Source organism: Hemiscyllium ocellatum, chromosome 17, assembly GCF_020745735.1.
Source record: "Hemiscyllium ocellatum isolate sHemOce1 chromosome 17, sHemOce1.pat.X.cur, whole genome shotgun sequence".
NCBI classification, from domain to species: domain Eukaryota; kingdom Metazoa; phylum Chordata; class Chondrichthyes; order Orectolobiformes; family Hemiscylliidae; genus Hemiscyllium; species Hemiscyllium ocellatum.
In genome coordinates, this window is record NC_083417.1 from 42,907,071 (window position 1) to 42,934,897 (window position 27,827).

General features: G+C 38.4%; 1 protein-coding gene across 1 annotated transcript; it reads right to left on the reverse strand.

Annotated features, from left to right (window-relative positions):
* Positions 1–2,866: 2,866 nt before the first annotated feature.
* On the reverse strand, positions 2,867–27,790 carry LOC132823720 (nuclear receptor coactivator 5-like). The gene is made up of 12 exons (XM_060837704.1): positions 27,706–27,790; positions 26,813–26,870; positions 24,675–24,739; positions 24,283–24,330; positions 22,659–22,730; positions 20,388–20,464; positions 14,202–14,331; positions 8,279–8,478; positions 6,743–7,024; positions 6,135–6,200; positions 5,759–5,950; positions 2,867–3,738 (listed from the first exon to the last, which is right to left on the reverse strand). Exons 3-12 carry the CDS (start codon positions 24,731–24,733, stop codon positions 3,698–3,700), a joined length of 1,167 nt encoding a protein of 388 aa, XP_060693687.1. The 5' UTR covers positions 24,734–24,739; positions 26,813–26,870; positions 27,706–27,790; the 3' UTR covers positions 2,867–3,697.
* Between the last annotated feature and the right edge of the window lie 37 nt (positions 27,791–27,827).

Below are 27,827 nucleotides of genomic sequence, written 5' to 3' on the forward strand. Positions count from 1 at the left end.
CAGAAGTGTCATCTGCAAGCTTACTGAACCCTCCTATATGTTACAGTATATTGTAAAGGATATAATGGCAGAGTATTTAGAAACAATATAAACATGGATTCATGAATAGAAAATCAAGCCCCACAAATTTATTAGAGTTGAGGAGCTAACAAGATAGATAAAGGGCAAGGTAACATATTTGAATTTTCTAATGCATTTGCTAAGGTACCACACTCACGGCTACATAATAAGAGCCTATGGTATCAGGATAGTATATTAGCATGGATTGAAGATAAGCTAACAAACAGAAGACAGTTGTGATAAAGGGAGCTTTTTAAGATGGCAATTGTAAGTAGTGGAGTGCCACATATGTTTCAGTACTGAGGCCATAATTATTCACAAAATATTTTGACTTCTGCGAGAGAATGTAATCTCATCAAGTTTGTGTATGACAAAAGTGGGAAAGCAATTGGTAAGGATGACACATGTCACCAGTGATATATACAGGCCGAAAGTGGGCTAAAAGCCTTGGCAGAAGAATATGGGAAAATGCGAAGATATGTAATTTGGCAGGCATAACAGAACTGATTTAAATGGGAAAGATTGCAGAAAGCTGCAGCAGACCAACTTAGTGAATCAAATCTGTTAATCTCAAAAAGCTAGCATACAAATTCAGAAAGTGAAAGGGAAAGCAAATTAAACTTTGGCTTTTACTTCGAAGGGAGTCGAATATACAAGACACCGGTGAGGACACAGTTGGATTACTCAACAGTTTTGGTCTCATCAAAAGATAGATATACTAACGTTGGAAGCAGTCCAGCTGAGGTTCACTATGGAGCATTTCATACAAGGAGAAATTGATTAGGTTAGGCTTGTACTCATTGAAGTTTAGGAGAATAAGAGACCTTTTGAAATATTAAAGACTCTTAGATAGCTTGACAAGGTAGTTGCAGAGAAGTTGTTTCCCCTTGTGGGAGAGTCTATGACCAGGGGGTGTAATCTGTGTAAGGGATAGAGAGGAGGAGGAATTTCTTCTTTCAAAGTAGTGGAAATTTACCAGAGGATTGTGCAGGCTGAATCGTTCAAGGTCAGATTTCTAAATGTTAAGAGAATCAAGTGTTTGGGGATAAAGCATGAAAATGGAGTTGAATGTTATTAGACTAGCTCTGACTCATTGAATGGCAAAATGGATTTAAAAAACTGAATGGCCTACTTCTGTTTATATCTTATCATCTTACCTACAATAGTGCAACAATCTTGCAGCAAGGTATAGTGTAATTTGTACTCATGTTCTTCAGTGGGACTTGGTGAAAAAAAACATGGGCAAACAACAAGTTAAGGATTCTAAAAGTCATCTTTCTCACTGATCTTCCTACATTTAACTCTGGCTGCCTTACAATTAGAACAGAAAACCAGCAACAAGTCCTCGAGCTTCTTTGAGGCTGACTAATTGATAAATCAATCCAGAAATTTTAAAATAAGTATTTTTAACAGTAGATATATGCACTATTACAGTGTCTTTGATTGCATTTGTCAAATTATATAAATTATCATTCAACTTTCGGCCTTAGCTGTAGGGGTAAACATGTCTTGAAATGGATCCAATGTTTACTTATGATTATATAGTAGGGTGGTTGTAAAGAATGATCCTTTCATTATTCAATAACAGAGCTAAGAAATACCAAACCCATGTTCAGTTCCTTAGGAATAAACGCTCCTCACAGCTTGATATAATGTCTTAGAAATACAAAATGCTTTCTCTGTATAGACTAAATTGGCTAATTCTTGTGCATCGGTCTGTTATTAATGAGTAAAAAAGGATTGGTGAAGTACTATTATTTTCTGCACATTGGCAACCTTGGAATATAGAACAAATTCTTACTTCCTACAATATCATCTGAAAACTTTTCTTCAGCAATATTAATGCTGGATTTCTCAGTGGAGCATGGTATTCAACCTTATTAATGCTGTATAGATGCCTCCTCAAACTGTTTGAGAAAATGGCAATGATATCTTGAGATCTACAGATTGAAACAGTACATAGTAGTGAAATCTTCTGAACATATTACCCAATACTAATATGACCTGATAGATCTTGGTCCTTTAAAAAAAGAGATCTTTTGTACAAAGACTATAGATTTGCTCTGAAGCAAGAGGGGATGACTTTTCCTAATCTGTCCAAAACTGTTTCTCAATGAAAATACTAAACTCACTTGAAGGCAAAAATGTAAAGAGCTGAAGTCTCAAGAATGCTTTCACACAATAATTTCCAACTCTCTGGCATGCATGAGTCCTCAATGAAATTTTTTAAAGACTCCAAAATCAATTTTGTATTTTAGTTACACTAATTAATCACAAACAAATTTGGAATTAAACAAGAGCTGGGGCAATTCAAACAGTAATAAAATTTATGATTAATACCTGATTACTCCTAAGCAAGAAACGTAACTAATGAAAGCATTAGTTGCATACTTCCAGTCACTGGTTAAAATTAACAAGGTACAAGTCCAAACAGCAAGCCACCAAAAGATGCAATAAGTAAAACCCACAGGGAATCTAAAAAAAATCCTGCAAATTGTAGAAATAAAAAAAGACAAAAATTCGGATTCTTTCCTGGAAGTGCGAGTTGCCATTAAATTTGATCTCAATTTCAGAAAATGGATAAAGAACGTCTAAAACTTGCAAGGAGGTCAAAATCAAAACAGAAGTCATTACAAATGATTAAAAATAAAGACTGAATAGGGAAACCATTAACCCTATTGAAGGATCACATATTGTGATCACATTATGTCTTTCCCCCCCCCCTTTAAACCAAAGGGATTGGCTTTAAATTGAAGCTCAATATAGTATACTATACTAAAATGATTTACATGTTCAAACAAATGCATTACAAAGAAAAAGGGGAACCTTTATTAAGTTCAAACACCTACGTATTCTTCAGTTGTTACAGAAGACATCCCTTCACTTTAAAATACTATCACATTGTAACACACTGAGAACTAACGTTTCTAAAGTGATTGTGGATTTTTCTCCCTCCTCCTGCAAATTAATTAGAAACTTCATTTAACAGAGGTGTATATCAATACATTAAAGAAATTTAATTACTTTAATTGGGATACTGAACATATTATTTGTCATCAAATCAATGCAGCACTGTTACAATGCTCAGTACAAAAAAAAAAGCAGTCAAGTGAACAGTTGTACAAATCTGGCCAAGATAATACTGTACGGTGATATTTATTCAACTTGCTTCTGTTGATATACTTGCTTTCAGCAACACAAAGGAGCGCATGTCAGAGTGCTTTGAGACTCCATAAAAAGGTATCACCATACAATAAAATCTTTTTAAAAAGTTCTCATAAAACAGAATGGAGAAATGTTTTAACAAGCATCTAACAAATGAAACAACCACTGCGAAAGATACATTTACCAAGGTTTTCCCAACCCTTTCAAAACCATTCATGGCGACATTTAAAAGTTACAAAAAAATGGTCCTTTTACATGACATTGGGCATACACCTTCAAAAGGAACTTGAACTTACAATAGGATCTTTCTAAAATACTACAGTTCACAACTCAGTCTGAGAATATTCAAGGTGTTTGTTGTATTCGTTCAGTACAATATCTTGGACTTCTGGTGCTCTTCAAACAAGGTTTTGTTGGATATACAAACCCCTCTCTAAAGCAATGTGCATTCTGATGCGTCAAGTGATGCTCCTTACTGCAGCTGGAGTCTAGCACCTAGTTTTAAAGGATGACCTACGATAAAAGAACAAAACATTTACTTCCTGTACAAAAATCACAACAAGTTCAGGTTGCATGGTTTTGCAAAATGCTTGCCTTATTTTCTTTAATAGCAATAGTACAGCAGCACAGAGCAAGATCATTTGTAAGAATGGAGACAAGATTCAGCCATATAGACCATCAGTAAGATGACAACCGAAACATATGTTAGCCATCTTCAACCCCTCCCTGCCCCTCACGATGCTTTAATTCTGAGTGTCCAAAAACCCAACCTTCATTGTGAATATATTTCATGACTGACTGAACATTTACATTACCTTGGGTTAGAGAATTCCCACAACACAAGAAATTTTTCATCTCTAACATGACATATGTAGAATATTCATTTCACCCACTCAAAGGCAAGTATATTCTTCCTTGTGTGATGAGACCAAACTTTACAGTATTCAAGGTGCAGTCTCACATGATTGCAGTGAAAATCTCAACTCCGAAGCAAATTCCACCACATCAAATATTTCACATTTCCCCATGTTGTAGTCTATTTGTCACCTAATTTAATCTACTGCATTCTTTGCAGCCTATATGCTGACAACTTAGTTTTCCACCCAGCTTTGCATAATTAACAAAATTGGTTATGTAACATTTTGCACCCTCAGCTAATATAGGTTGCAAATAGGTGGGGCACAAAATTATTCCTGCCATACTCCCACTGGTTACAGCCTATGAATAAATTTAAACAAAATCAAAAAATGACCCACCTAAAATTTTACACTTCATAGATAGCCACAAGGAGAGCTTTCATAAAATGAAAGCCAAAAAATTAACTTTGTAGCCATGATATCCTTGAGATGTTCTTTATTTTAATGACCATTTCAATCTGTGTCCACAAATATGTTTCCTCCTATATGCAACTAAGTGAATTCTTTGTGTTTTGAAGTTGTGCTTTGCCACCACTCTACATTTGTGTGTTAATCCATTTATTCTGAACTGAACCAACGTGACCATATGTATTTTTTCTGCATTTCTTTAAAAAAAGGATATATTTCACTCTACTAATATACTGCTGAATATTATTAAATCCATTTTGCTTCAGTCATTCCTTCACATCTCTAACTTTAAAAGACCTAAACCAGACAGATGACCCCCCCCCCCGCCCAAGTGTTTGGTACATATAATTTAAAGATGTAGCCCAAATCTTTCCATATCTAGAAACTGGATGTCAGTTGGGAGATGTACATCAGGACCTGATGGTATCCTTTGGATGCACTGAAAATGTCAAAGAAGTTTAAACTTCAGTTAGATTGATTTCCACTGCATGGGACCCTCTGCCATTGTCAATGACATGGACCAGACACACTCAAGTTACTTGGAAACATACCTAGGAAACATTCCGCTCGTTAATACCTGGTCTAAATCAGATTAGCTAGAGTTACTCAATGGAGCACCAAAACTCATCCGTCCAAAATCATCCACACTACTTGAGTCGACCACCCCACGTGGCAACATACACATCAATTTATACTGAAACACTCAATGCTAGGATAAAACAACTGCCATCTGGTATTAGGTCTTTTCAGCTGTTCATAAAAATTGGAGTTTTACCTTGCCAGAAAATGAATACAATAGCCCCTACACAGGATTGGCCACGCCCGATAAAGCAAAAAGCCTATACCCGTAATACTGGAAATTTACTGTATTATCACAATCTCCATGCCATCCAAGTTAGTTTAGTGAGGGTGCGAGTGAGAAGGCTCTCTGCCAGTATGTTTGTTAAAAGGTAAAGTTGCATATTATTTAAGTGACTGATGTGGTAAATAAAGTGTAACAGGGATGTGTATACTCCTGCATTACATTTCTATTACTTGGAATGCATTTTTAGATTGGTCAAGAGGTCCACATAATTGATTGGAATACTTATCATATTAAAAAGGTTTGCTGCACATACTCAATATTTGGGAGAATTCAGAATGCCCAATAATATTAAGAGGCAGCTTGGTGGTGGTGGAGAGTTGAAACAAAGAGAAGAAATGTTAACCTGGAGCAGGCAGAAGAGCCCGGATTGGTCGATCACCCAAAAGTGGAGGTTTTTTCTGAGCAAGAGGAGCATGACCCAAAAGAGGTGGTCTGCCTGGTGTTGGAAGGAGGGGTTTAGGCTTGCTGGAGGGCTGTGGAACACTGCCAACATCATAATAACCTTCAGTTCCAGTGGGCTGTTGAGCAAGAGAAGCTGGAAAGTAAAAGGTTAAAACATTAGTGCACACTAATAGACAGCTTGCATACCTCAATTCCGATCTCAAAAACTAAATACCACAAATGGCCTATTTCTGATCCTACTCTATTTGTAAAAATGCCTAAATTGAATAATAGCCATATCAAACATTGCACCAAAAGCTTGAAATATGCATACTTACGATCATGTGGCCACTGATAAAGCTCAGTTCCTCCTTCCTGATAGTTTTGCCAATTACTGTTTGCTTCTATAAAAACAGAAACACAATGTGTCAGATTATCAAATTCCAAATCAACTTTGTAACAATTACCAAAAGTAGCACATTTGAAAATGTATGTCCATAAATCAAATCTTGAAATTTCCAAACCACATTCCTAAAGCTACCTATAGTGATCTTGAAGCCAATGCATTTTGAAGCCAGAAACAGAATTAGGAATCTAGGCACTGGTTATTGGTGCTGTTCCATGGAATCAAAGAATTCATAATTAACCCTTGACTTCATCTTGAGCATCAAATGCACAAGGAAGCCAAATACCATTTTTGTGATTGCTGCTTTACTGGCACTGCATTGGTCATAGTTGCAACCATTATAATTTCAGCTATTACTCAGATTTTCCCAATTTTGCATTCAAACAGTGCTCAAAAATCTCAAGGTTAACAAAAAAAAATTTAATACTAAAACATTTACAATATAGAACTGAAGAAATAAAACAATTTAAGAGATAGCTGATAAAGTGAGTTCCATCAATGTGGACCCTCTGTGCAGGCAGAATTATTAACTCGACTAACCTCCTTCAAGGGCCTCTTTTCTTTTGTTCAAATAATCAACCACCTTTTGAAGCTCCTCAGCATACAGATGCTTTCCGTCACCCAGCAGGAAAAGGAGATGTCGAATGCTGCTGGGCACAACGTGACTTTCATCGTAAGACTCACGATGAAGATAATCATCGGCCAAATTAGCTGCTTTGTGTGCAATCTCAAGGCGTTCTTTTTCCAGAGTTTCACCAAAAATGCGTTGGTGTTCACGTGAAATCAGGTCCAAAGCATCTTCCAAAGGCATATTACGATGTTCTGTTCAAGAAAGGTAACTTCGTTTTTCATCTGATATGAAAGCTCTTCATGTGTTAAGTACACATTGAGAATAGTTTTCTAATTTATGGCAGTGGAATTTCAAGAAAGTTGAAAAATGGAAAAGAGACAGAAATTGTGTGTGGACAAGCTGAGATGGTATATTTGAGAGGAAAGAAAGATGAAAACACAGAAAGGTGAGCACAATAATTAAGGGGAGGAAGGAGGAGGGGGGGGGCGCGATGGTGGTGCAGGAAGGTAAACATTTTAATGCTTTATGTGAAGGGTTTAGATTATAAATGTCCATTAAAACAAAAGCACTTTGAACATGAAGTCTTAGTTCTGTGTACCATACTAAACCCACAGTCCAGCTATACAACTGCTATATGCCCCCACCTCACTTAGGGCCAACCAGTTGTAAATTTCAAGTCTTGGATGTCATAAGCAAATCGAAGTGATAAATTGTGCATTGCATACAAAGAATATTATCTTGATATGTTTGAACACAATATAAAAGAGATGAAACAATGAGTAAAATACACTTTTTAGCACCTGTACATCAAAGTATAATAACGTGAAAAGTTAAAGTAATTCAAAACCCACAGGGCAAGTTTACTGACTTTAATCATGAAAGAGGAAACAAAATTAAGAAACTTCCTCTAATAAAGATTGGATTGGGATATGTGGTCAGCATGGATGGGTTAGACCAAAGGGTCTGTTTCCATGCTGTACATTTCTATGACTCTATATGCCTAGTGATACCTAGAACCCCCACCACATGAATAGCATGAGTTTGTGAACAGATATGACAATTCAAACAGTCTGATTACACTCATTCCTCATTGAATTCCAACTTCAGTTAAGTAATCAAGTACCAAACACCAGGAAAAGGAAGAGTGCTTCACTGCAATCAGTGCCAAAGAATGGGGGGACGGGGGAAAGAAATTCATGAAACAGCACTTTGCTTGCCATCACAAAAGAAACTGCTGTGGAAACCACTCAACTTTTTTTAAAAAACCAACTTTACAAATAAACAATTTTGCTAAAACGCTTTTCAAATATATTTCAAATAAAAATCTCAATATAACCATGTGAGGAATACGGATGTTTGGAATACATGATTTTGCTCATTTTGGACAATGAGCATCAAATTACCCAGGTATACTACCACACAATAACAATGAAAAGAAAATGACATTATTAGGCTTTTGTACCTCAAGGATTCTACAAATGTCTTTATGGAAATTGTATATGTACCTTTGTGGCCTGCATACAAAATAATCACTGTGCATGAAGAAAGAGACTGGTGCTCTCCTCCAACGACAACACAAAATGGGGAACCTTCTTCTCGAACATCTTTCAAAGCAGTATCAAGAGCCAACTCTAATTTAAGATACACAAGATCCACGAGAAGCCCCAGTTCTTGGACTCGTCGCCCTACCAGTTTGGCATAATCCCTGAAAAATTGATAGTGAATATTTTCCAGTTAGATACTCAAACAAGATCAATAAGACTTGAAACTGCCAGTAATTAACACGATTAAAATTTTTCACAAATCAAAGCCCCAGAGTAAGACCCTATCATAAAAGTACTCAAAGGATTTAAAAAAAAATTAGAATTAAAAACTTAAATTCTTAAAATGGTAACATTTAAACTTTTGCCTTTAGAAAGATAGAATCAGACAGAAGAGGCCCTTTGGCCCATTGAATTTGCACTAATGCTACACTAAATCTACACTGGTCTCACTTCCATCACTGAGCCCATTGCCTTGAATGTTAAGACATTAAGTAGTAATTGGAGTACTTTTGAAAAGGTTATCATTAGCCACTTCAACTACTTACCTCTTGTAGCATATTCTAAAATCCCCCCAGTCCTTCACCATCCTGTATAACTTTTAAAGAGTTATGTTCCTGCAACCATAAGTCTGTTTGATTACCAGAGTTTAGGGGCGGCACGGTGGCACAGTGGTTAGCACTGCTGCCTCACAGCGCCTGAAGACCCGGGTTCAATTCCCGCCTCAGGCGACTGACTGTGTGGAGTTTGCACGTTCTCCCCGTGTCAGCGTGGGTTTCCTCCGGGTGCTCCGGTTTCCTCCCACAGTCCAAAGATGTGCGGGTCAGGTGAATTGGCCATGCTAAATTGCCCGTAGTGTTAGGTAAGGGGTAAATGTAGGGGTATGGGTGGGTTTCGCTTCGGCGGATCGGTGTGGACTTGTTGGGCCGAAGGGCCTGTTTCCACACTGTAAATCTAATCTAAAATCTAATCCTCTGGATCCAAATGTTTTGTCTCAAATCTCCTGCCTTTTACCTTAAAATTACACCTCCTTATTATTGACCTTCCAATTGAGAGAAACAGCTGCTTTCTAGTCACCCATTCACACCCTCAATCTTGCGTACCCCTCTATCAAGTGTCCCCTCAATCTTCGACGATTCAAAGAAAACAGTCAGTGCTTATCCAGCTTCATAGTTGAAGTCTTCCAACCCAAGGCAACATTCTGATAAGTCACCTGTGTACCTTACTAACCTGCCATACTGGAGTCAGGGATTTGTGGACAAAGAAGAAATGATTGGGATGAGAACATAGGAGGTATGATTACTAAGTTTGCATATGACATCAAAACTGCTCACATAGTGAACAGTGAAGGAGGTTATTTCAGAATACAAAAGAACCATGATCAACTGGGGCAATGGACTGAGGAATGGCAGATGTAGTTCAATGTAGATAAATGCAAAATACTGTATCTCGGTAAGACAAACCAGAGCAAGACTTACAATTAATGGCAGGGCTCTGGGTAGTGGGACTCTGGTAATCAAACAGACTTATGGTTGCAGGAACATAACTCTTTAAAAGTTATACAGGATGGTGAAGGCAGTGTTTGGCACGCTTGCCTTCACTGGTCAGAGCACCGAGTAGAGCAATTGGAAGGCCATGTTACAGGCATCGGTGAGGCCGCATTTGGAATACTGCACACAATTCTGGTCACCCTACTATAGGAAGCATGTCATTAAACTGGAATGGGTGCAAAAACGATTTACAAGGATGTTACTGATATTGGAAGGTTTGAGTTATAAGCAGAGGTTAGATAGTTTGGGATTCTTTTTCCCCTGGAGTGTAGGAGACTGAAAGGTGACCTTAAAATTATGATGGGCACAGGTAAAATGAATGGCTAAGGTCTTTTCCCCAGAGTAGGAAGCCAACACTAGAGGGCATAGGTTCAAGGAGAAAGGGAAAAGATTTTAAAAAGGTACATGAGGCACAACTTTTTCCAGAGTGGTGTGTATAAGGAACGAGCTGCCAGAGGATGTGGTGGATGAGAGTACATTTACAACATGTAAAAGATGTTTAGACAAGCACACGGGTAGCAAAGATTTAAAGGAATATGGGCCAAATGCAGGCAAATGGGTCAAGTTCAATTTAGGAAACGTGCTTGGCATGGACAAGTTGAACTAAAGTGATAAAGTTATATAGCCCTAACAATTAAATGGTTGCTGGTCTGTTTCAGCAAATTGAGTTTAAAACTACATTCCTACTTAAAAAGAAATTCAGATGGTAGCCAGTAGTTGAATGAGACAGATGACTGTCCATCATAATGGAGTAGTTGTGCCATAGTCTTAGAACAACTCTTAGACTGATGGCAATTCCAAAGAGATTCCAATTACCCAGGTTGACCATTTTGGCATTACATAATATTCAGCTTGCACATTTGACAATGAAACACATAACTGACAAGAACTGCTTTGATATCAGTTCACTGCAGTTTGCTTTTCCATTCTAGTTTCACATAACAGAATTTAAACATTTCTCAATTCACCATCAAAATTACCTCATTATTCCAAGTCCCAGTTTGTACAACAAGACTCAAAATTCCTTAAAAAACAGTTGACTGTTTTCCCAGTCAAGTGATTGATAGTCACTTCAGAAGCAAATACTTAAATTTTAATCACAGCTGTTGTTATCACAGGCATCCACTTAAAAAAAAGTGAATCTCATTCCCTGGCTCTATAAACTGAAATGCACCCACACAATTTGCAACACAGTCACAGGAATACTGAAATGAAACATGTCATGCCCTCATTGTATAACTATAAAATCCCAAAGAATGCATAAATATTGGCCCCACAGCCAGAATCAGTTATTGCAGAATACAACTTTTCAAAAATAAAAGCCCACCTTTGCATTTGTTTTAACTGAAGCAGAAAAGTACAAGTAAATGTGATTCACAAATAACTACTTGCAAAATTCAAAAATCAATTTCCTTATATTTAATCATCCAGCATGAACAACATTACAAATGTCAATCTTGCTGTTTAAATAATTTCAGTCCAAATGTCACAAAGACTTTCAGTGTTGATTATTTCCCAATAAACTTTGCTTCTACTTCAATCTCATTGTATAAATCACCGACTGACTTAGAAGTGACAAATTAGGAACACTACAGCCTTCAATACGGATATCACAGGGAAGACAACGGACCAGATTTAGCAGTTGGAATTACAGTGAAACAGTTGGCATTAGCCTCCTTCATTAGTCAGTAAAACTGCCAACGTGTCCATCTGCATATGTAGTTCATAATGGACATCCCGAAGTTTTGTCAGTGATTCCTTGCAGCTTCAGTATAATCTATTAAGTCCTGGAAGGTGGAAATCTCAATGTGAATTGAAATGAATCTTAGCATTTTGTGCAGCTCGTTTCATAAAAGTATTCTTTCAAACCTTGTTGAGTGAGGTGTAACTGGATTTAAAGAGCATCCAAAAGTTATAAATGCTACAGAACACTCGCTGGGATCAAAATGCAAATTTTGTTCATGAAATGTCCATATAGACTTCAGTCAGGCATTCAACAAGGATCCTCATTGTAGACTGGTTAGCAAGGTTAGATCAATTGAATATAGGGAGAACTAACCACTGGATACAGAGTTGGCTTGAAAGCAGAAGACAGAGGGTGATGGTGAAGGGCTGTTGTTCAGATTGGAGGCCTGTGACCAGTGGTGTGCCATAAGGATTGGTGCTGAGTCCACTTGCTTTTAATCAAATATGAAAATGATTTGGATGTGAACGTGGGAGGTATGGTTAGTAAGTCTGCAGATGACATGAAAATTGGAAGTATAGTGACAGCAAAGGATATGTCAGTACAACAGGACCTTGATCAGATGGACCAATGGACCAAGGAGTGGCAGACAGAGCTTAATTTAAATAAATAGGAGGGGCGGCATTTTGGAAAGGCAATTCAGGACAGGTCTTATGCACTTAATGGTAAGGTCCTGGCCAGTGTTGCTGAACAAAGAGACGTTGAAGTGCAAGTTCCTCGAGAGTCACACTTAGACTAGTGACGGTGCTGGTTAGTATGCTTTCCTTTATTGGTCATTGCACGGAGTGTAAGAGTTGGGAGGTCATGTTGCAGCGCTTCAGGTCATTGGTTAGGCCACTTTTTGAATAGTGCGTGCAATTCTGGTCTCCCTCCTATAGGAAGAATGTTATGAAACTTGAAATGGCTCAGAAATGATTTACAAGAATGTTGCTGGGCTTGGAGAGTTTGAGCAATAGGGAGTGGCAGATTGGGCTGGGGCTACTTTCCTTGGAGCGTCGGAGGCTGAGGAGTGACCTTATGAAGGTTTATAAAATCAGGACAGAAAATGTGTTGCTGGAAAAGCGCAGCAGGTCAGGCAGCATCCAAGGAACAGGAAATTCGACGTTTCGGGCACAAGATTTATAAAATCAGGAGCATGGATTGAGTTAATAGACAAGGTCTTTTTCCTGGGGTGAGAGAGACCAAAACTTGAGGGCATAGGTTTAGGGTGAGAGAAGGGAAAATTCAAAAGGGATGTAAAGGGCAACTTTGTCACATACAGGGTAGTTCCTGGATGGAATGAGCTGCCGGAGGAAGCGGTGGAGGCAGGTAGAATCATAACATTTAAAAGGCATCTGAATAGGTCTATGATAGGAAGGGTGGAGGAGGATATGGGCCAAGTACTGGCAAATGATACGACATTAATTTAGGGTATCTGAATGGCATGGTCGACTTACCGAAGGGTCTGTTTCCATGCTGTACATCTGATTATAAATGATAAGCTGCTTCATGATTAAATTTTTAAAAAAAACTTATTTTAGTAAGTATGATATTGCACCTTCTAACTAAATCCCATGGGTATGCTCCAATTCATAGTTAACTCTCTCAAAAGATCAGAAAGTGAACAGTTGTTCTGGCTTGCTGTCTGAATCTTTCATTGTGATTAGCTGCTCAAGCTGCTTTATGGCATCACTGTTCCCAGATAAACAGTCCCTTCCTCTAACACCAGAATGAATTCTAGAAAAGCAAAATCCATGCTGTACAAATCACTGAATTATCATAGACAGTTATTTTCAGAATCCAATAGCAAACATTGTCACTTTACCATTGACTGCAAAATCTGGACTATTACATGGAGGATCAGTGAATATTTGAATGGTTTCAGCCAATTCTGAAAATGATAGATACCGTGACACAACCTTTTACACAGACAAGAGCATTTGGTTTCAGATAAGACAGCAGACATCCTGCACGAAGTCAAACTTAAAGTGCAATAGACAATAATAATTTCATGATTTTCAACAGGCAAGATAGTTAAGACAGTAAGACTCTGACTGTGCAAGGCGCTATCCAAAGCCCAATTCAGATATAACGCATTTTGGTATAAAGGTCCTAGATTTTATTCATGATCTTTAACAGGGTTAGGCAGCATTCCTTTGGGTTAAATAGCAGAAACTGTTGGGGCTTCCACTTATTTACACTCCAGCAATGAGATAAAAATTCAGCACATACAAATATATGATCAGGTCAAACCAAGTTCGCAGTGGAGGTTAAGCATTTTCCTTGCCCACCAAATTCTAACAATTCCACCGAAACCTAACAAAGTGCTTGACAAACTTCATTGAAAAGAAATGTTGAAACACATCAACAAGGCTGTTATATACAATGAAGTCTATGCATTTGTATTAATAAAATTGGAGCTAATCATTTTGTGCACTAATATCTGTAACAATTATTAAAAGTATATGCACATGCCTCCAATTAAGTCATATAGCATATTTCCTCCAGTCTGACACCAAATCAGTCTCAAATTGCAGTCATAGGATAGAAATTTGTCTGGCGTGGGTGTGAAATAGACAAAGAATAATAAAGTAATAATCCGAAAGAAATTTACCCCTGTTGCTTGCTTAGTGCTATAACTACACAGTCAGCATGTTTTTCTTTGTTGTAGTCATCCTCTATCTCTCTGTAGAACTGCTGATAAAGCTCATCTCGGCGACTGTCTTCTTGTCTGCAACTATCTTCTGTAAACAAGAATACACAATTAAACCAATTTAAACAGAAGTTTTATTTTTATTCTGAAAATTTACTGCCATGCATTTACATTTGCTTTTTCTGTACTACTGAATGTTCCAAAAGTATTTTCAGCTTAATCACCCTTGCTACCCAGGGAACATACCAGCCATTTTGCACACCAATGGCCTTCTCACATCGAAGAGCAAACAGCACTTAACTTTTTATGTTGCCGTTTGAGGGATCGATATTAACCAAGACACCAGTAATAATTCCTCCCCAACTCTAACCTTTCTTCAGTATAGTCCAATGAGTTCACCCTCTGGCAGTGCAGAACTCCTGCTTGCTGCAATGAAGTGTTAGCCTAAATGGCTGTGCACAAGTCTTGGAACGGGACTTAAACCCACAACCTTCTGCTTTAAAAGAAAAGAGTGCTACCAAATGAATTATGACTGACATGGCATTGCACATATTCAATCCATATTATCCTTCAACAGTATGCTAATTAATCCTGTTGAGGGAAAAAGCTTCTGTTTGTTGCTTACATTAATGCAACGTTTAATTTTAAGCTGATTTGCCTTGAAGTGCTTGGAGAAATGTTTAATTGCAAATAATGTTCAACTTCTCATGTTTAAAATATTTTCATGCCTGAATGAGTGGTTTCAAAATAAAGCAGAGTACCTCTTCACATATTTACAACTGCAGATTATGAGCAAATCCAAGATAACTAAACTTCAAAGCAGTTGTTAAAATCTATCACCCCACTTGACTTCCTGCTGTCAGGAAATTATAATTACACACTGCTTACGTAATTATTGTGGTACAAACTTAATAATCAGACGACTTTGATTTTCTGCCCAGACTGAACAGTGATAACAACAAAAAAATCCACAGTACAATTATTCTACGTTATTTTCTGCTTAGGTCAAGTTTCTCTTTCAGGGTAGTTATCAATACAGTGACCTGTGGGTTGGTAAACATCATCACAATGATCAGCAGCAACTGCAATTTGGCAACAGACACCAATGAAAACTTAGTCGCTTCATGTCCAGCTGATGTGGCAGAACTTCTCAATTTTAGTCAATGGTGTGCCATATGAAGACACCCCATCTGAAATAGACTTGCTTGCTACATGCTCTTACCTTTCATAAATGGAAGGATGCTGGGAACTAACTGAATGCATCCTTTTAACCCGATTGCCTCAGTAGCTACGTAATCAGCATATTTCATTCCTTCCTTTCAGGGCCTCAATGATTTCCTTCACTTGTCAGCACAACTGACAATTATCAGTTTGATGGATCTATCTGCCAGTCAAAACGAGTGCAAAGTATCAAGGTATAAGCAGCTACAGTTTCAATCAACTTAGTCTCTCAAATCCCAGCCTCAACCTAAACTGCTCAATTCAGTGTGCACTTCTGTCAAATATCTGAAGCAACAGCACCAAAAGGAAACATATGGCTGTCAAACCAGTATATTGATACATGCTGTTTAATTCATCCTGTTTGTTAATCTAAGCAATACAACTGACAGAACTTGGTCATCTATATTAAATGACATCGTTCATTTCTGAGCTGCATTACTCTCAACTCAGAAGTATTTTCTATTATAGAACATCAAAACACCAATCACAACATGGTTTCCCATATATGGCGACTTAAACCCTGCCACTTCAGGAAGCAGCAGTTCCACAAACAGGTCAGCAGTCTGTTCATTGTTCCATCAGTCAGTAGATTTCCACGTGCAGCAGAGCCTTTAACATCAGATCCTAAATCCCAGCCTGAACCAAAAGAATCCCTGTACTGATGAACATGCCTATCCGAAAGGAAACTATCCACCTAACTGAATAAGATAATAAATAAGAGAAGGTCATTCAACTCTTCAAGACTGCTCCACCTAAGAAAATTATGGCTTCTATTATTGCTTTAACTCCAATTTCCTGACTACGGTTTGGTTTTCTTACAGATCAAAAATTTAGCTCACATTACAATTCGTAGGAAGTCAAGTGGGGTTACAGATTTTAACATGATGATAGATTATTTGCCAACTACTTTGAAGTTTAGTTATCTTGGATTTGCCTCAACCTCCATAGCTTTATCTGAAAAGGAATTCCAAAGTCCAATGACCCTCAAGAGAAATTTCTCATCTTGATCTGAAATAGACAATAGGTGCACGAGTAGGCCATTTGGCCCTTCAAGCCAGCACCACCATTCATTATGATCATGGCTGATCATCCACAATCAGTATCCTGTTCCTGCCTTATTCCCATAACCCTTGATTCCACTATCTTTAAGACCTCTATCCATCTCTTTCTTGAAAGTATCCAGAGACATGGCCTCCAGTGCCTTCTGGGACAGAGAATTCCATATATCCACTGCTCTCTGGGTGAAGAAGTTTCTCCTCAACTCTGTTCTAAATGGCCTCCCCCTTATTTTTAAAAAGTGTTCTCTGATTCGGGACTCACCCATCAGCGGAAACATGCTTCCAGCCTCCAATGTCCAATCCTTTAATAATCTTATACGTCTCAATCAGATCCCCTCTCATCCTTCTAAACGCAAGTGTACACAAGCCCAGTCACACCAATCTTTCAACATAAGATAGTCCCGCCATTCTGGGAATTGACCTCGTGAACCTATGCTGCACTGCCTCAAGAGCCAGAATGTCCTCCCTCAAATGTGGAGACCAAAACTGCACACAATACTCCAGGGACAGTCTCACCAGGGCCCTGCACAGCTGCAGAAGGATCTCTTCACTCCTATATTCAATTCTTCTTGTTATGAAGGCCAGCATGCCATTAGCTTTCTTCACTCCCTGCTGTACCTGCATGCTTGCTTTCATTGACTGATTTACAAGCACACCTCGATCTTGTTGTACTTCCCCTTTACCTAACTTGACTCCATTTAGATAGTCATCTACTTTCTTGTTCTTGCCACCAAAAAAGATAACCACACATTTGTCCACATTAAACCGCATCTGCCATGCATCCGTCCACTCACCTAGCCTGTCCAAGTCACCTTGTAATCTCATAACATCCTCCCTGCAATTTCACCCTGCCACTCAGCTTTGTGTCATCAGCAAATTTGCTAATATTTTAATACCATCTATATCATTAATGTATACTGTAAACAGCTGTGGTCCCAGCACCAGACCTTGTGGTACCCCACTGGTCACGCCTGCCATTCTGAAACAGACCCCTTATTACTCCTTTTTGCTTCCTGTCAGCTGGCCAATTTTCAACCCAAGTCAGTATTTTGCTCCCAGTACCACATGCCCTAATTTTTCCCACTAATCTCCTATGTAGGACTTTATCACAGGCTTTCTGAAAGTCCATGTAGACTACATCCACTGGTTCTCCCATGTCCATCTTCATGGTTACATCCTCAAAAAATTCCAGATTAGTCAAGCACGATTTCCCCAAAAATGCATGCTGACTCTTGACCCATCTTGTTACTGCTACCCAAATGAGTCATAATTTCATCTTTTATAATGGACTCCAGCATCTTTCCCACCACTGGACGACAGGCTAACCGGTCTTTAATTCCCAGTTTTCTCTCTCGCTCCTTTCTTCAAAAGTGGGACATTAGCCACCCTGCAATCTGCAGGGATTAAATGGGAGAGATCTTAGTTTTATTTATAAATTGTGGCTCCTAGATCTAGGTTCCCATGAAGGAGTTGAGCATTTTCCAGCATCCAACTCAAATCTGGAAATGTTGCATTTTTCACCATGGTCCCCGCAGAATTATTGGTCCTCCATCCTAAGCAAGTTTATCCTCACTGCACGTGTAAACAGTAGATGTGCATCTGAACATTCTAAAGAATTGATAAAGTTCTTCATAAATAATTGTTAATTGAAGGTAATGGAAGTGTAGATATATTATTGAACTGTTGAAATGACTGGATCCAGGTTAAAGATCTATTTTTTAAAAATCAATCCATCTATTTGGAGATGTTAGGACACACCCCTGAAGCACGAGACAAACTCCTTTGCTTCTGGTTCTGGGCACAATCACTGTGCCACAACAGTCCTTCTGAAATGGGCAGGCATTCTTATTGGCAGAATATGACTACTTGTGCCTGCAAGGATCTAGATTCAGACCTCAGCTTTTCACTGCTTATTAATAATTTTGATGACATATTAGACTCATAAGCAAGTTCACAAACGCCATAACGATAGGCAACATTTTGAGTGGTGAAGATGCAGCATAAAATTACTAAAATTAAAATCGGCAAACTCCTGGCCAATGCATTTATGCACAGGCAAATGAGAAATCGGCAACTTTAGAAAGGTTAGAACAGGGCAGTCGCCAACTGAAAAGCTAGAAACAGTGGCATCCATAGAAGCTCTTGTGCCAAAGCATACCAAGGAATAGAATATCAGAAACAGATGCAGAAAATAATTAACAAGTTAATAGAATGTTGGCATTTGTAGAAACATAATTCAAAGAAACATTGTAAATGGCCACACTGCACTACAGGGAGAGTCATTTTATCAGCCATGTTTATGTTAACTGTCTACTACAGCAAAGCAGTTTCAGACTTTCACTTCTTTGCTATAGCCATTTATGTTTTCCTTTTTTAAAAATTATCCATGTAAAAGTTATGCTGCAGTTAAACAAAACACTAGTTATAACCATACCTGAAGTACTGAACAATTCTCAACACAAAACCTGAGGAAGGATATTTTGGCTTCAGAATTATACTTTATATCCAAGGGTTAAATTACAAGTGTTGCATCGTTTAAGATCCATATCTATCAAGGAACGGGTGGGTAGATGAAAACTACTTTTCCAGTTATGGAATCAAACACATGGGAGCAGAGTCTAATAATTAGCCTTTAACGAGTGAAACAGGAAACAATTTACCTGCAAAGAATGATAAAGTTTGGAAACATTTTTTCCCACAAATGGCACTTAAGGGACAAACTGTTCCTTATTAATCTAGGGTAAAGGAGAGATGGGGAAGGGGTGGGGACAGGACAGAGTCCTTGGAGCTGAATCTCAGTGAATGCTAGAAAAGACTTCAGAGGCTAAATGACAAATGTGGCAAAAACCCACTTGAAAACGTTTACTTGCAGAGAATCCCATCAATAATTCTAGACGCAAAGCAGGAAAAACATTCATGACTACAGCTCATTAACAACTAGCTCAAAGCATACGAATAGGGACAGCAAAGGAAGTACTCCAAGAATGATGGGGGCTGGCAAGAACGTGGTGGTACAACTGGAGGTACCCACAGTGCAGTAATATCAACGAACTGTTCCCCATTATTTCTGCCATCCACTCAACCTCTTCCTAGCATCTTCAATTTTCGCCCATTTCACCATAAAGCTACACTTGTTAATATCCTGCCATATGGTACACTCTATGGGTGAGCAGTAAATTGTTTTAAAATCTTTCCTTTGTATGCAACTCCTCAACATTTCTACAATTAATTTCTCCATTGCACATTTATGGAAATTGGCAAGTTAAACACATCTCCTACCAACCCTTCAAGGAATGGTACATGTCTCAATTTCCAGTTCCTAACCTTTTTCTGCAATGCCCCAATCTCCAAACATAATTCTACTTATCTATACCAGTTAAAAATTAATCAGAATAATAAGCCCCATTTTGTCTGACAATTGGAACTGGTCTTGACTTGGGTACAATGTCAGGGATCTTTTATTTTAAGGAATGTACAATTATAAAGAGGGATCAGTGATGAATACCAAAAGGCCTTCAAGCTAAGCAGAATAAAATACATGGCAAAACAAAAATTCCAAAGTAAATGTCAAGACTAAGATGTTTACCTACAAAAGTCCAAACATTCATGTAGGCTTCATTACATTTGTGGAATTAAATACTAAAACAAAACTGGTAATATCATTTGAGCACTCTGATTCCATTGTTGCCTCATAAATAATCCTAGCTATGACATGAAATAAAAATATTAGCAAACATATCTAGGTAGCAGCCGCGGCAGTCTTTTAACATATACAGCTTTACTTGCTTTCACCAGTCATTTTACAAACAGGCTGTATATACAGCAAATATTTTGTAGTCTACAAGCAGGTGCTAATTATCTGATATACCGCTCCAGGTGTAGTTGTAATCCTCTGTACTGTAAGGCTCAGTATAGCCACCATAATATTCCAACACTTCCTGAGTCCTGAAAAGCAAGAGAGAACAGCAAGTATAGATATCCAATTTACATCCACTTATACAATTACTTAGTTTGTTTTCTTTTGATGAATATATTTCTTTGGAGTTAACAAATGACAAAAAAAATATGATTTGGACCACCAGTTTAAAAAGTGTTTTGCTCATGCAAGCTTCAAAACGATCACATGTGGATTCCATTTCACTCAGAAGCAGGTACTCAATTTGGATGAAGCCGAAAAATTGAAGATGTTTGGTGGTCAAACATTTGTTTCAACCCCAAACTACTCAGAAAACAGTAATTGGCTGGAATGGCAAGACGGCCATAAAATGGCCACCGGCATGCGCGGTTACACTAGCTGGCCCCAAAATTCAGAATGCATCCTCTTTATTCCACACGCTCTATCGCATCCCTCTTCTCCTTTTCCCACTTTCCACCTCATGCTCAAATCTGAAATCTAGCTAAAGATGCCTAATGGGTTTGGATGTGTGCAGCAAATGTGCCTGCCACTCAGGTGTTTAAACAGCCCAAATGCAAAGATGGTCACACACACTTGAGCCTGGGAAGATGAATCCCTGTTTCCAAACTTGTTGGAAACAGGGGGTCTGAGCACTGCACAGATTTGTGTTGCTTCCTGTTCCAATGTTGGTTATGTGTTTAGTATGAGCAACTGTACACATAAGAAAGATGTCATGCTTCAGTTATACATGAAATCGCTAAGATCACATCTTGAATGCTGCCTGCAGTGTTAGTCTCCTATTTTAAGGAAGGATGTAAATGCATAGGCACAGTTTAAAGGAAGCTTACTAGATGATACACTGGAATGAGCTGGTTGCCATATGAAAATAAGACAAGACAGGTTGGGCTTGTTTCCACTGCAGTTTAAAACATTAAGGGTGACAAGATATTGAACAGTCTTGATGAGATGAATGTGGAAAGAAGTTTCAGCCCAGAAGTGGGAGCACCAGTTTTGGAGCTTCCTTTTTAGGGTAGAGATGATGGAAATTTTTTTTGAGGTTTGTGCAACTTTGGAACCTTTCAGAATGCACTGGGAGTGTGGTCATTGAATACTTTAAAAAGATAGAAGTAGATTCTTGTTAGGAAGAGAACCACAGGGCTATTGGGGATATACAAGCATGTAGAATTCAAAATACAAATAGATCAGCCATGATCTTATTGAATGGTAGAGAATACTCAAGGGGCTGAATGGTCAACTTCTGCTCCTATTTTGACATACTTCCAAGTATGATTAAAGTCAGATCGGCTTTGCACATGGACCGTCATTGTGCAATCTAGGGGTTTCACAGCCAGGTAGAACAATAATGCAAGGCAGGTTGCAGACCTAATGTAAGCAACATTTATGCTAATGTGTAGCCATTAGAAACTCATTACAATGTCTTGAGGAAACTCTGGACGTGGTATTAAAAAGGGAAAGCACCATGTATTGACCGAAGAAATCTTAGCAAGCAAAGTGTAAACTTGGAAGTCTAAGTTTGAATATTTAATACCAAATTGAAAAAGGAATAAAAGGAGGGAACAAATAGATGGAGTTAAGATAGATGATTGGCTCTTATAATTTTATGGCTTTAGTTTTCATGATTCCATTCCAGCAGTCTATCCCAGAGGTAAATGATTCTGAGAGCTATTTCTTAATTAGCCCTAAATATGACTAATTAGTTTGAATCTGTGACTCTACTCGCCATGAACCCCACCCCCCCCAAGATAAAGTTAAGAAACAAACAATAGTCTCAAAAAGCCATCCAAAAATCCCCATTTATGTGACAAAAAAAAATAAACTCAGTTGTTACTAACCATTTAGCCACAATTGCAAAGTATTCCTAAACCTACAAATTACCATGAACTGAATGGTATGGTAGATAAAGTACGCTTAATCTACTAGACCCAATTAGAATATTATAACAAAATTTCCATTTGAGATGCAAAGGTTGAAAATAAAATATGTGGACCGCTACATGCTTTTAAGAGTAAATTTACTGACAGCCATTAAGACGAAAAATTAACACTCAGGTTAAGTAAAGTTGTCTGCTCTGCAATGGTTTTGACTGGAGCAGAGAACTGAAATGCAAAGAACAATACAGAAAATACTGCTCCATTATTTACATTTGGAAATACCGAAAATTTACACCCAAGATAAAAAGCTAAAGCAATTATTGGGATCACCACAAAGTTATTTATTTCACACCTGTAGGGATCAACTCTTTCAGCTCCTAAAGGTGATCGGTCTCGCTCTAGATCTTGTCGAGTTGAAAGGATACTATTGAGAACATAAAACAATAACCAAGCTAGTTAAAGAAAACAAACTAAATAGCCGAGATATCAATATCAAGAAATCCCTATTTAAAAACAAAACCTGCAGATGACTCCGATAGTAACGACATTTGAAATTGTGCAGAAATGAACTTCATTTGGGGTGGGAGTGTCTACATATCATTGGAGGGCAATTTAATAAGACTAAAACAAAAGTCTGCTTAATCATGATGACCATTACTGAAATTAAATTCAAGTACGTTCAGTTAAAAACAAGTCAGATTGAGTTGCAGTACACCCATTATCGAAGAGCATTTTGATACACTGTACAGATCCAAATTTGGAGCATGGCAAATACCATGAATTTGAGCCTTCAATTGAATGCATTAAATCAAAGAAAGAATTCTTGGAAATAAGCAAAATACCATTGAAGGTTTACTTAATTCAATTGTATCAAAATACTCATACTAACAATTGTCCTCAAATGTGATACAACAGAAGTTAAGAGTCTTTTGTGCCCCTGCAATGGGAAAGCAGAGGATAAGGATTATAGCCACAATTTAGTTATAACAGAGAAAGCATAGTGACGCCCTGGATTGGCAGCACTGTATTCATGGAAAATTCTTATCCTACTCATTGAAAAATCAATCCATTAAGACAACCTTTAAAAAAAGGGTTACACTGCAATATATGTGAAATCATTTTCAACGCAACATCATAGAGAAAAACAGCACAGAAACCTTTAGTCCAACTTGCCCAAGCCAACCAAGTTTCCCAAACTAAGTAAGCCCCATTTGCCTGCATTTGGCCCATATGCCTCTCAGCTTTTCCTACTGACATACCTGTCCAAACTGTTTCAATGTTGTAACTGTACTTAAATCTACCACTTCCTCTGGAAGTTCATTCCACATACAAACTCTCCCCTGAAAAAGTTGTTCCTCAGGTCCCTTTTAAATCTTTTGCCTCTCAACCCCGAGTTTTGAACTTCCCCCATCCTAGAGAAATGACCTTTGCCATTTACCTATCGAAGCCCTTCATGATTTTGTGAACCTCTAAAGTCATCCCTCAGTCTCCTACACTCCAGTGAAAAAAGTCCCAGCCTAGCCTTAACCCAAACACTCCATTCCTGGCAACATGCTGGTAAATGTTTTCTCAAGCCTCTCCAATTTACTACTATCCATCCTAAAGCAGGTTGACCAGTACTGTAGACAGTATTCCCAAGGAGGCCTCATCAACGTCATGGACAACCTCAACATGATGTTCCAACTCTTACATTCAATGGTCTGAGTAATGAAGGCAAACATTTTAAACATCTTAACCCTCCCTGTCCATCTATCATACAATTCCCGAAGAACTACATACTTGAACCAAGGGCTCTGTTCAACACCACAGGGCCCTACCATTAACTGGTTAAGTCCTGCGTTTGTGCTACCAAACAGAACCTATTCCTTCCACACTACTCAGTCTTGGGTGAACTGATGCCCCACATTCCAGAACAAAATGTTACTGCAAATGTTACTGGACAATCTTTTTATTACCACAGAATTAATTTTGCATACCTCGGTAAGGATGCACTTGGAACATTGTATTCCGCTGTTGCATATGAACTGGAGGAGAGAGCAAAAATGAAGTAGAATGTTAATCGCTAGCCTCTGTTATCAGCCTTTTCCGTAAATTAGCTAAAAATCTCATTCTTTGCACTACTGCAATGACTACCTTGGTCAGAAATCTGAAGGCAAAACAAGATACAGCTAGTTAATAGTTGAAAAATAGACAATATAGATTCATTTTTCAAGACATATGCTAGTTTAATACCATACAATTATTACTACACAAGTTAGTTTAGTGGTTTGCGACCTCAATCCAAACAACTTTCATTGTAGGACATTTTTTTCAGAATGAGCGAGCAATATCAATCTAAAAACTACACATCTTTATAAATCATCCTTACCTTCCATCTGGGCTGGGTCTGTGTGATGGACCTCCCCTCGGTTTTATCCAAGTAGACATGTTTGCCTATGGAAATAGAAAAATGGTTAATAAACTATTGTACTGTTTCAAAGATCTAACCGCTTGTTGGTACATGCTTCATTTGGAAATTATCCAATATCCTTAATTCTTTGTTCCAATAAAGGAACTTCGCAATATCAAAATGACGTTTAGCCAAAAGTATGATGTTAAGCAGTAATATATCCAGAGATGCACAAACTCGCAGAACACACACATTAATATCCTCTTCCCTATTCCTTCAAATAAATTAATATCAGATGTAGTAAATACTTCTGCTTGTATTGTACCGGCACAGTACAAAGTTGGTCGTAGTGCAACACTTTTAGAACACCAACAGTATCTCCCAATCCAAAATATTTACACTACTTCTGATTTCTGGATGACGAAACCTGGTGACCGAAAATGAGTACAGCATCAAGCAGTTTTCCAACTGCAAATGGTATCTAGTTATAAACCCTAACAAGGATGACAGAACATACAGATCACTGTGCAAAGGTTATGACAACTAACACCAAATTGCTTATTGCATGTCAATACACTATCTCCAGTTTCTTTTTTCAGTCCTTGTACTGGATACTTACGGGAACTGTTGTAGTATACACGCCCTGAAATACATGTTCTAGGCAATTTAAACTCAACCGTATTAGTCTTGAATTGCAAATCAAGAATATTGTTGTAAAATTCAAACTTTGGGATACCAAATAACTGGAAGCATTTTCAGCTTACTTTTCCATTGTATTTTCCCCACTAGTTTCAGTTTCAGAGAACCTTCATATGTTTGACTTGCCACTCCTACAATTTGCATAAATCTCAGTCAAATGAACACTCGTCAGTCTCTTAACACACTTAAATCTATCCAAGACTGGGGTGTCCAATTTTCCAAAATTCTCCTCTTTCTGTATTTCTCCCCAAACCTTAACTAACATTTTGAAATCTGACTGCAGGCAGCCGGTGTTTTGCCTGCTCACAAATGCAGAGTCTTCAGTTCTGATTAAGCATCCACACTGTAGTAACACCTTGACCTCTCTTTCCAAGAGCTAATTGATCTATCGTGAATTTCCGAAGTTCCAGATTTAAATTTCAAATATCCAGTTTTAGTCAACAGGAGATTGAGAAAAGCATACCAAAACAGCTTAATTTTGAAAATAAAAGTTTTCATATTACAATCAACATCACTAGAACCTGGTTATTATCCAGAGTATATCAAGTATTTGCCTAAGTATTAGTGTCTTAGTCATCATTTATGGCACAGAAGCCAGTTAAGCTCATGCCAGCTCCCTGGTTTGTTCATTTCAAGTGCTTCATACATTTCCTTGACTGCTTTCATTTTCATCATCCATGATGAATTCTTTACCTGCATAAAACATGAACAAACTTCACCAGATACCAACAGACTGCATACAGAAAAGAATCCCACTACATTCAAGTCATTTTTCTTTCTACTGCAGTGACAATTAAAACGGTGATAAATAGAACCTTCAAACATTAAAATGTGGATTGAAACTGGGTAAATATTATTAAACAAGCAAATCTCATAATAAAACACTGATATGTCAAAACTCACAAGCAGCTGGTTTCCCTGAAGGTACTTATGCAGAATAGTACTTCTAGGAAATTTTCAAGTCCCTCGGCAATAGTTAACAAAAGGATCAAAGGAACAAAAGGAGGCTCCCTGCCTTCATTCCTGATGGAGGGCTTTTGCCCAAAACATCAATTTTCCTGCTCTTCAGATGCTGCTTGACCTGCTGTGCTTTTCCAGCATCACTCTAATCTAGACCCTAATAGTTTACAAAATCTAATAAATTGTATACTCATTTAAATTTCTGTACCATAAAACAACTTTAAACACACAAAAGATACTAAATCATTGAAAGTCTTGTTTAAAATTAGTTCTCTTGACTGCAATTTCTAAATATCTTGACAACCAATGTTGAAATCACACCCAGACAAGTACCTACCGTAACCAGATTAAAATATTTAATACATTAATATAACTTCAAGATTGTCAAATGCGTTTCTCTCCACATGCTCCAAAAAAAAACTGAACTCAATTCAAAGGATTAAAACGACAGAACTTACCCTTTAAGATACTTATAAATAAGGTGATCTTCTCAATTTATATTGCTGAATGATCAATCTTCAAACGATGGAAACAAAGGATGAGTTTACTTTAGTAACAGAATGCAGTTTGAATAGTACTAACCTACCCTCTCCCCTGAAGTTGACAGACCCGAGTATCCCTAGTAATGTGCGTTTTTAATTCAAATCACCAACATTTGCAATTAATAGGCTTGTCTAAAAAGGCATGCCTACACTGATTACACTTTTTGAATGCGAATGCAGAATGGTAGGAAAAATTATTGGCATTTCGACTGCAAGCGTATTAAAAGTTATAGAAACAACCCCGTGCAAGCCTTGTGTGAACGGCATTGCTTTTGGCATCTGTTTCTCGCTGAGTTTTTATAAACTAACCGCAACACGGTGGGTGGAGGTGGGGAAAGAGAGAGTGAAAAGACAACACCTGAGCAAACAGGCGACTTCACAACATGGCCTCCGATCCGGGGGCCAAGTAAAAGTTTGGGATGAGGGAACCTGGGGTCTCCTTCGGCCGGGCGGATTTAAATTAACCGGAACACGGGGCCTAGGCCAGCCGGCGGCAGCCTCCAGCGAAGAGAGCAGCCGCTCGGCCGGGCGCTGACGGGAGCCAGCGGTCCCAGGGCCTTCCTCTGCCGGTCGGGCCGAACAGCTGCGGGGCCCGAGGCCTCAGCGCCGCCCGAACAGAAACAAAGGAAAAACCCTGGCGTCAAAAAGTAAAAAAAACACGAGCGGGCGCAGCGAACAACCACATAAACACAAATAGAAAATGGAGGGGTGCGGGTGAGGGCGATCCGGTGGAGAGGTCCAGCCGCCTTCCTCCACAGCCCGGTCCCAGTGTTTTCCCCCACTCGGTCTCTCTCGCTCGCTTCCATCACCTCAGGTTAAATCGAAGCCGCCGTTCACCTCCTGCTCGCACTCGGCTCGGTCATCAATCCGAACCGGAACCGGAAACACCCTACCACCGCAGCCGCTTCCACCTAACCTGCCCGCGCCGGGT

Bases quoted from the DNA above. Each gene is read 5' to 3' on its own strand.
- LOC132823720 (XM_060837704.1), bottom strand. From the start codon at position 24,733: ATGTCTACTTGGATAAAACCGAGGGGAGGTCCATCACACAGACCCAGC. The intron at 8,479-14,201 runs GTAAATTTCTTT...TCAATTTTTCAG, and splicing joins GCACTAAGCAAGCAACAGGG to GGATTATGCCAAACTGGTAG. The intron at 5,951-6,134 runs GTAAGTATGCAT...TTTACTTTCCAG, and splicing joins TTATCAGTGGCCACATGATC to CTTCTCTTGCTCAACAGCCC.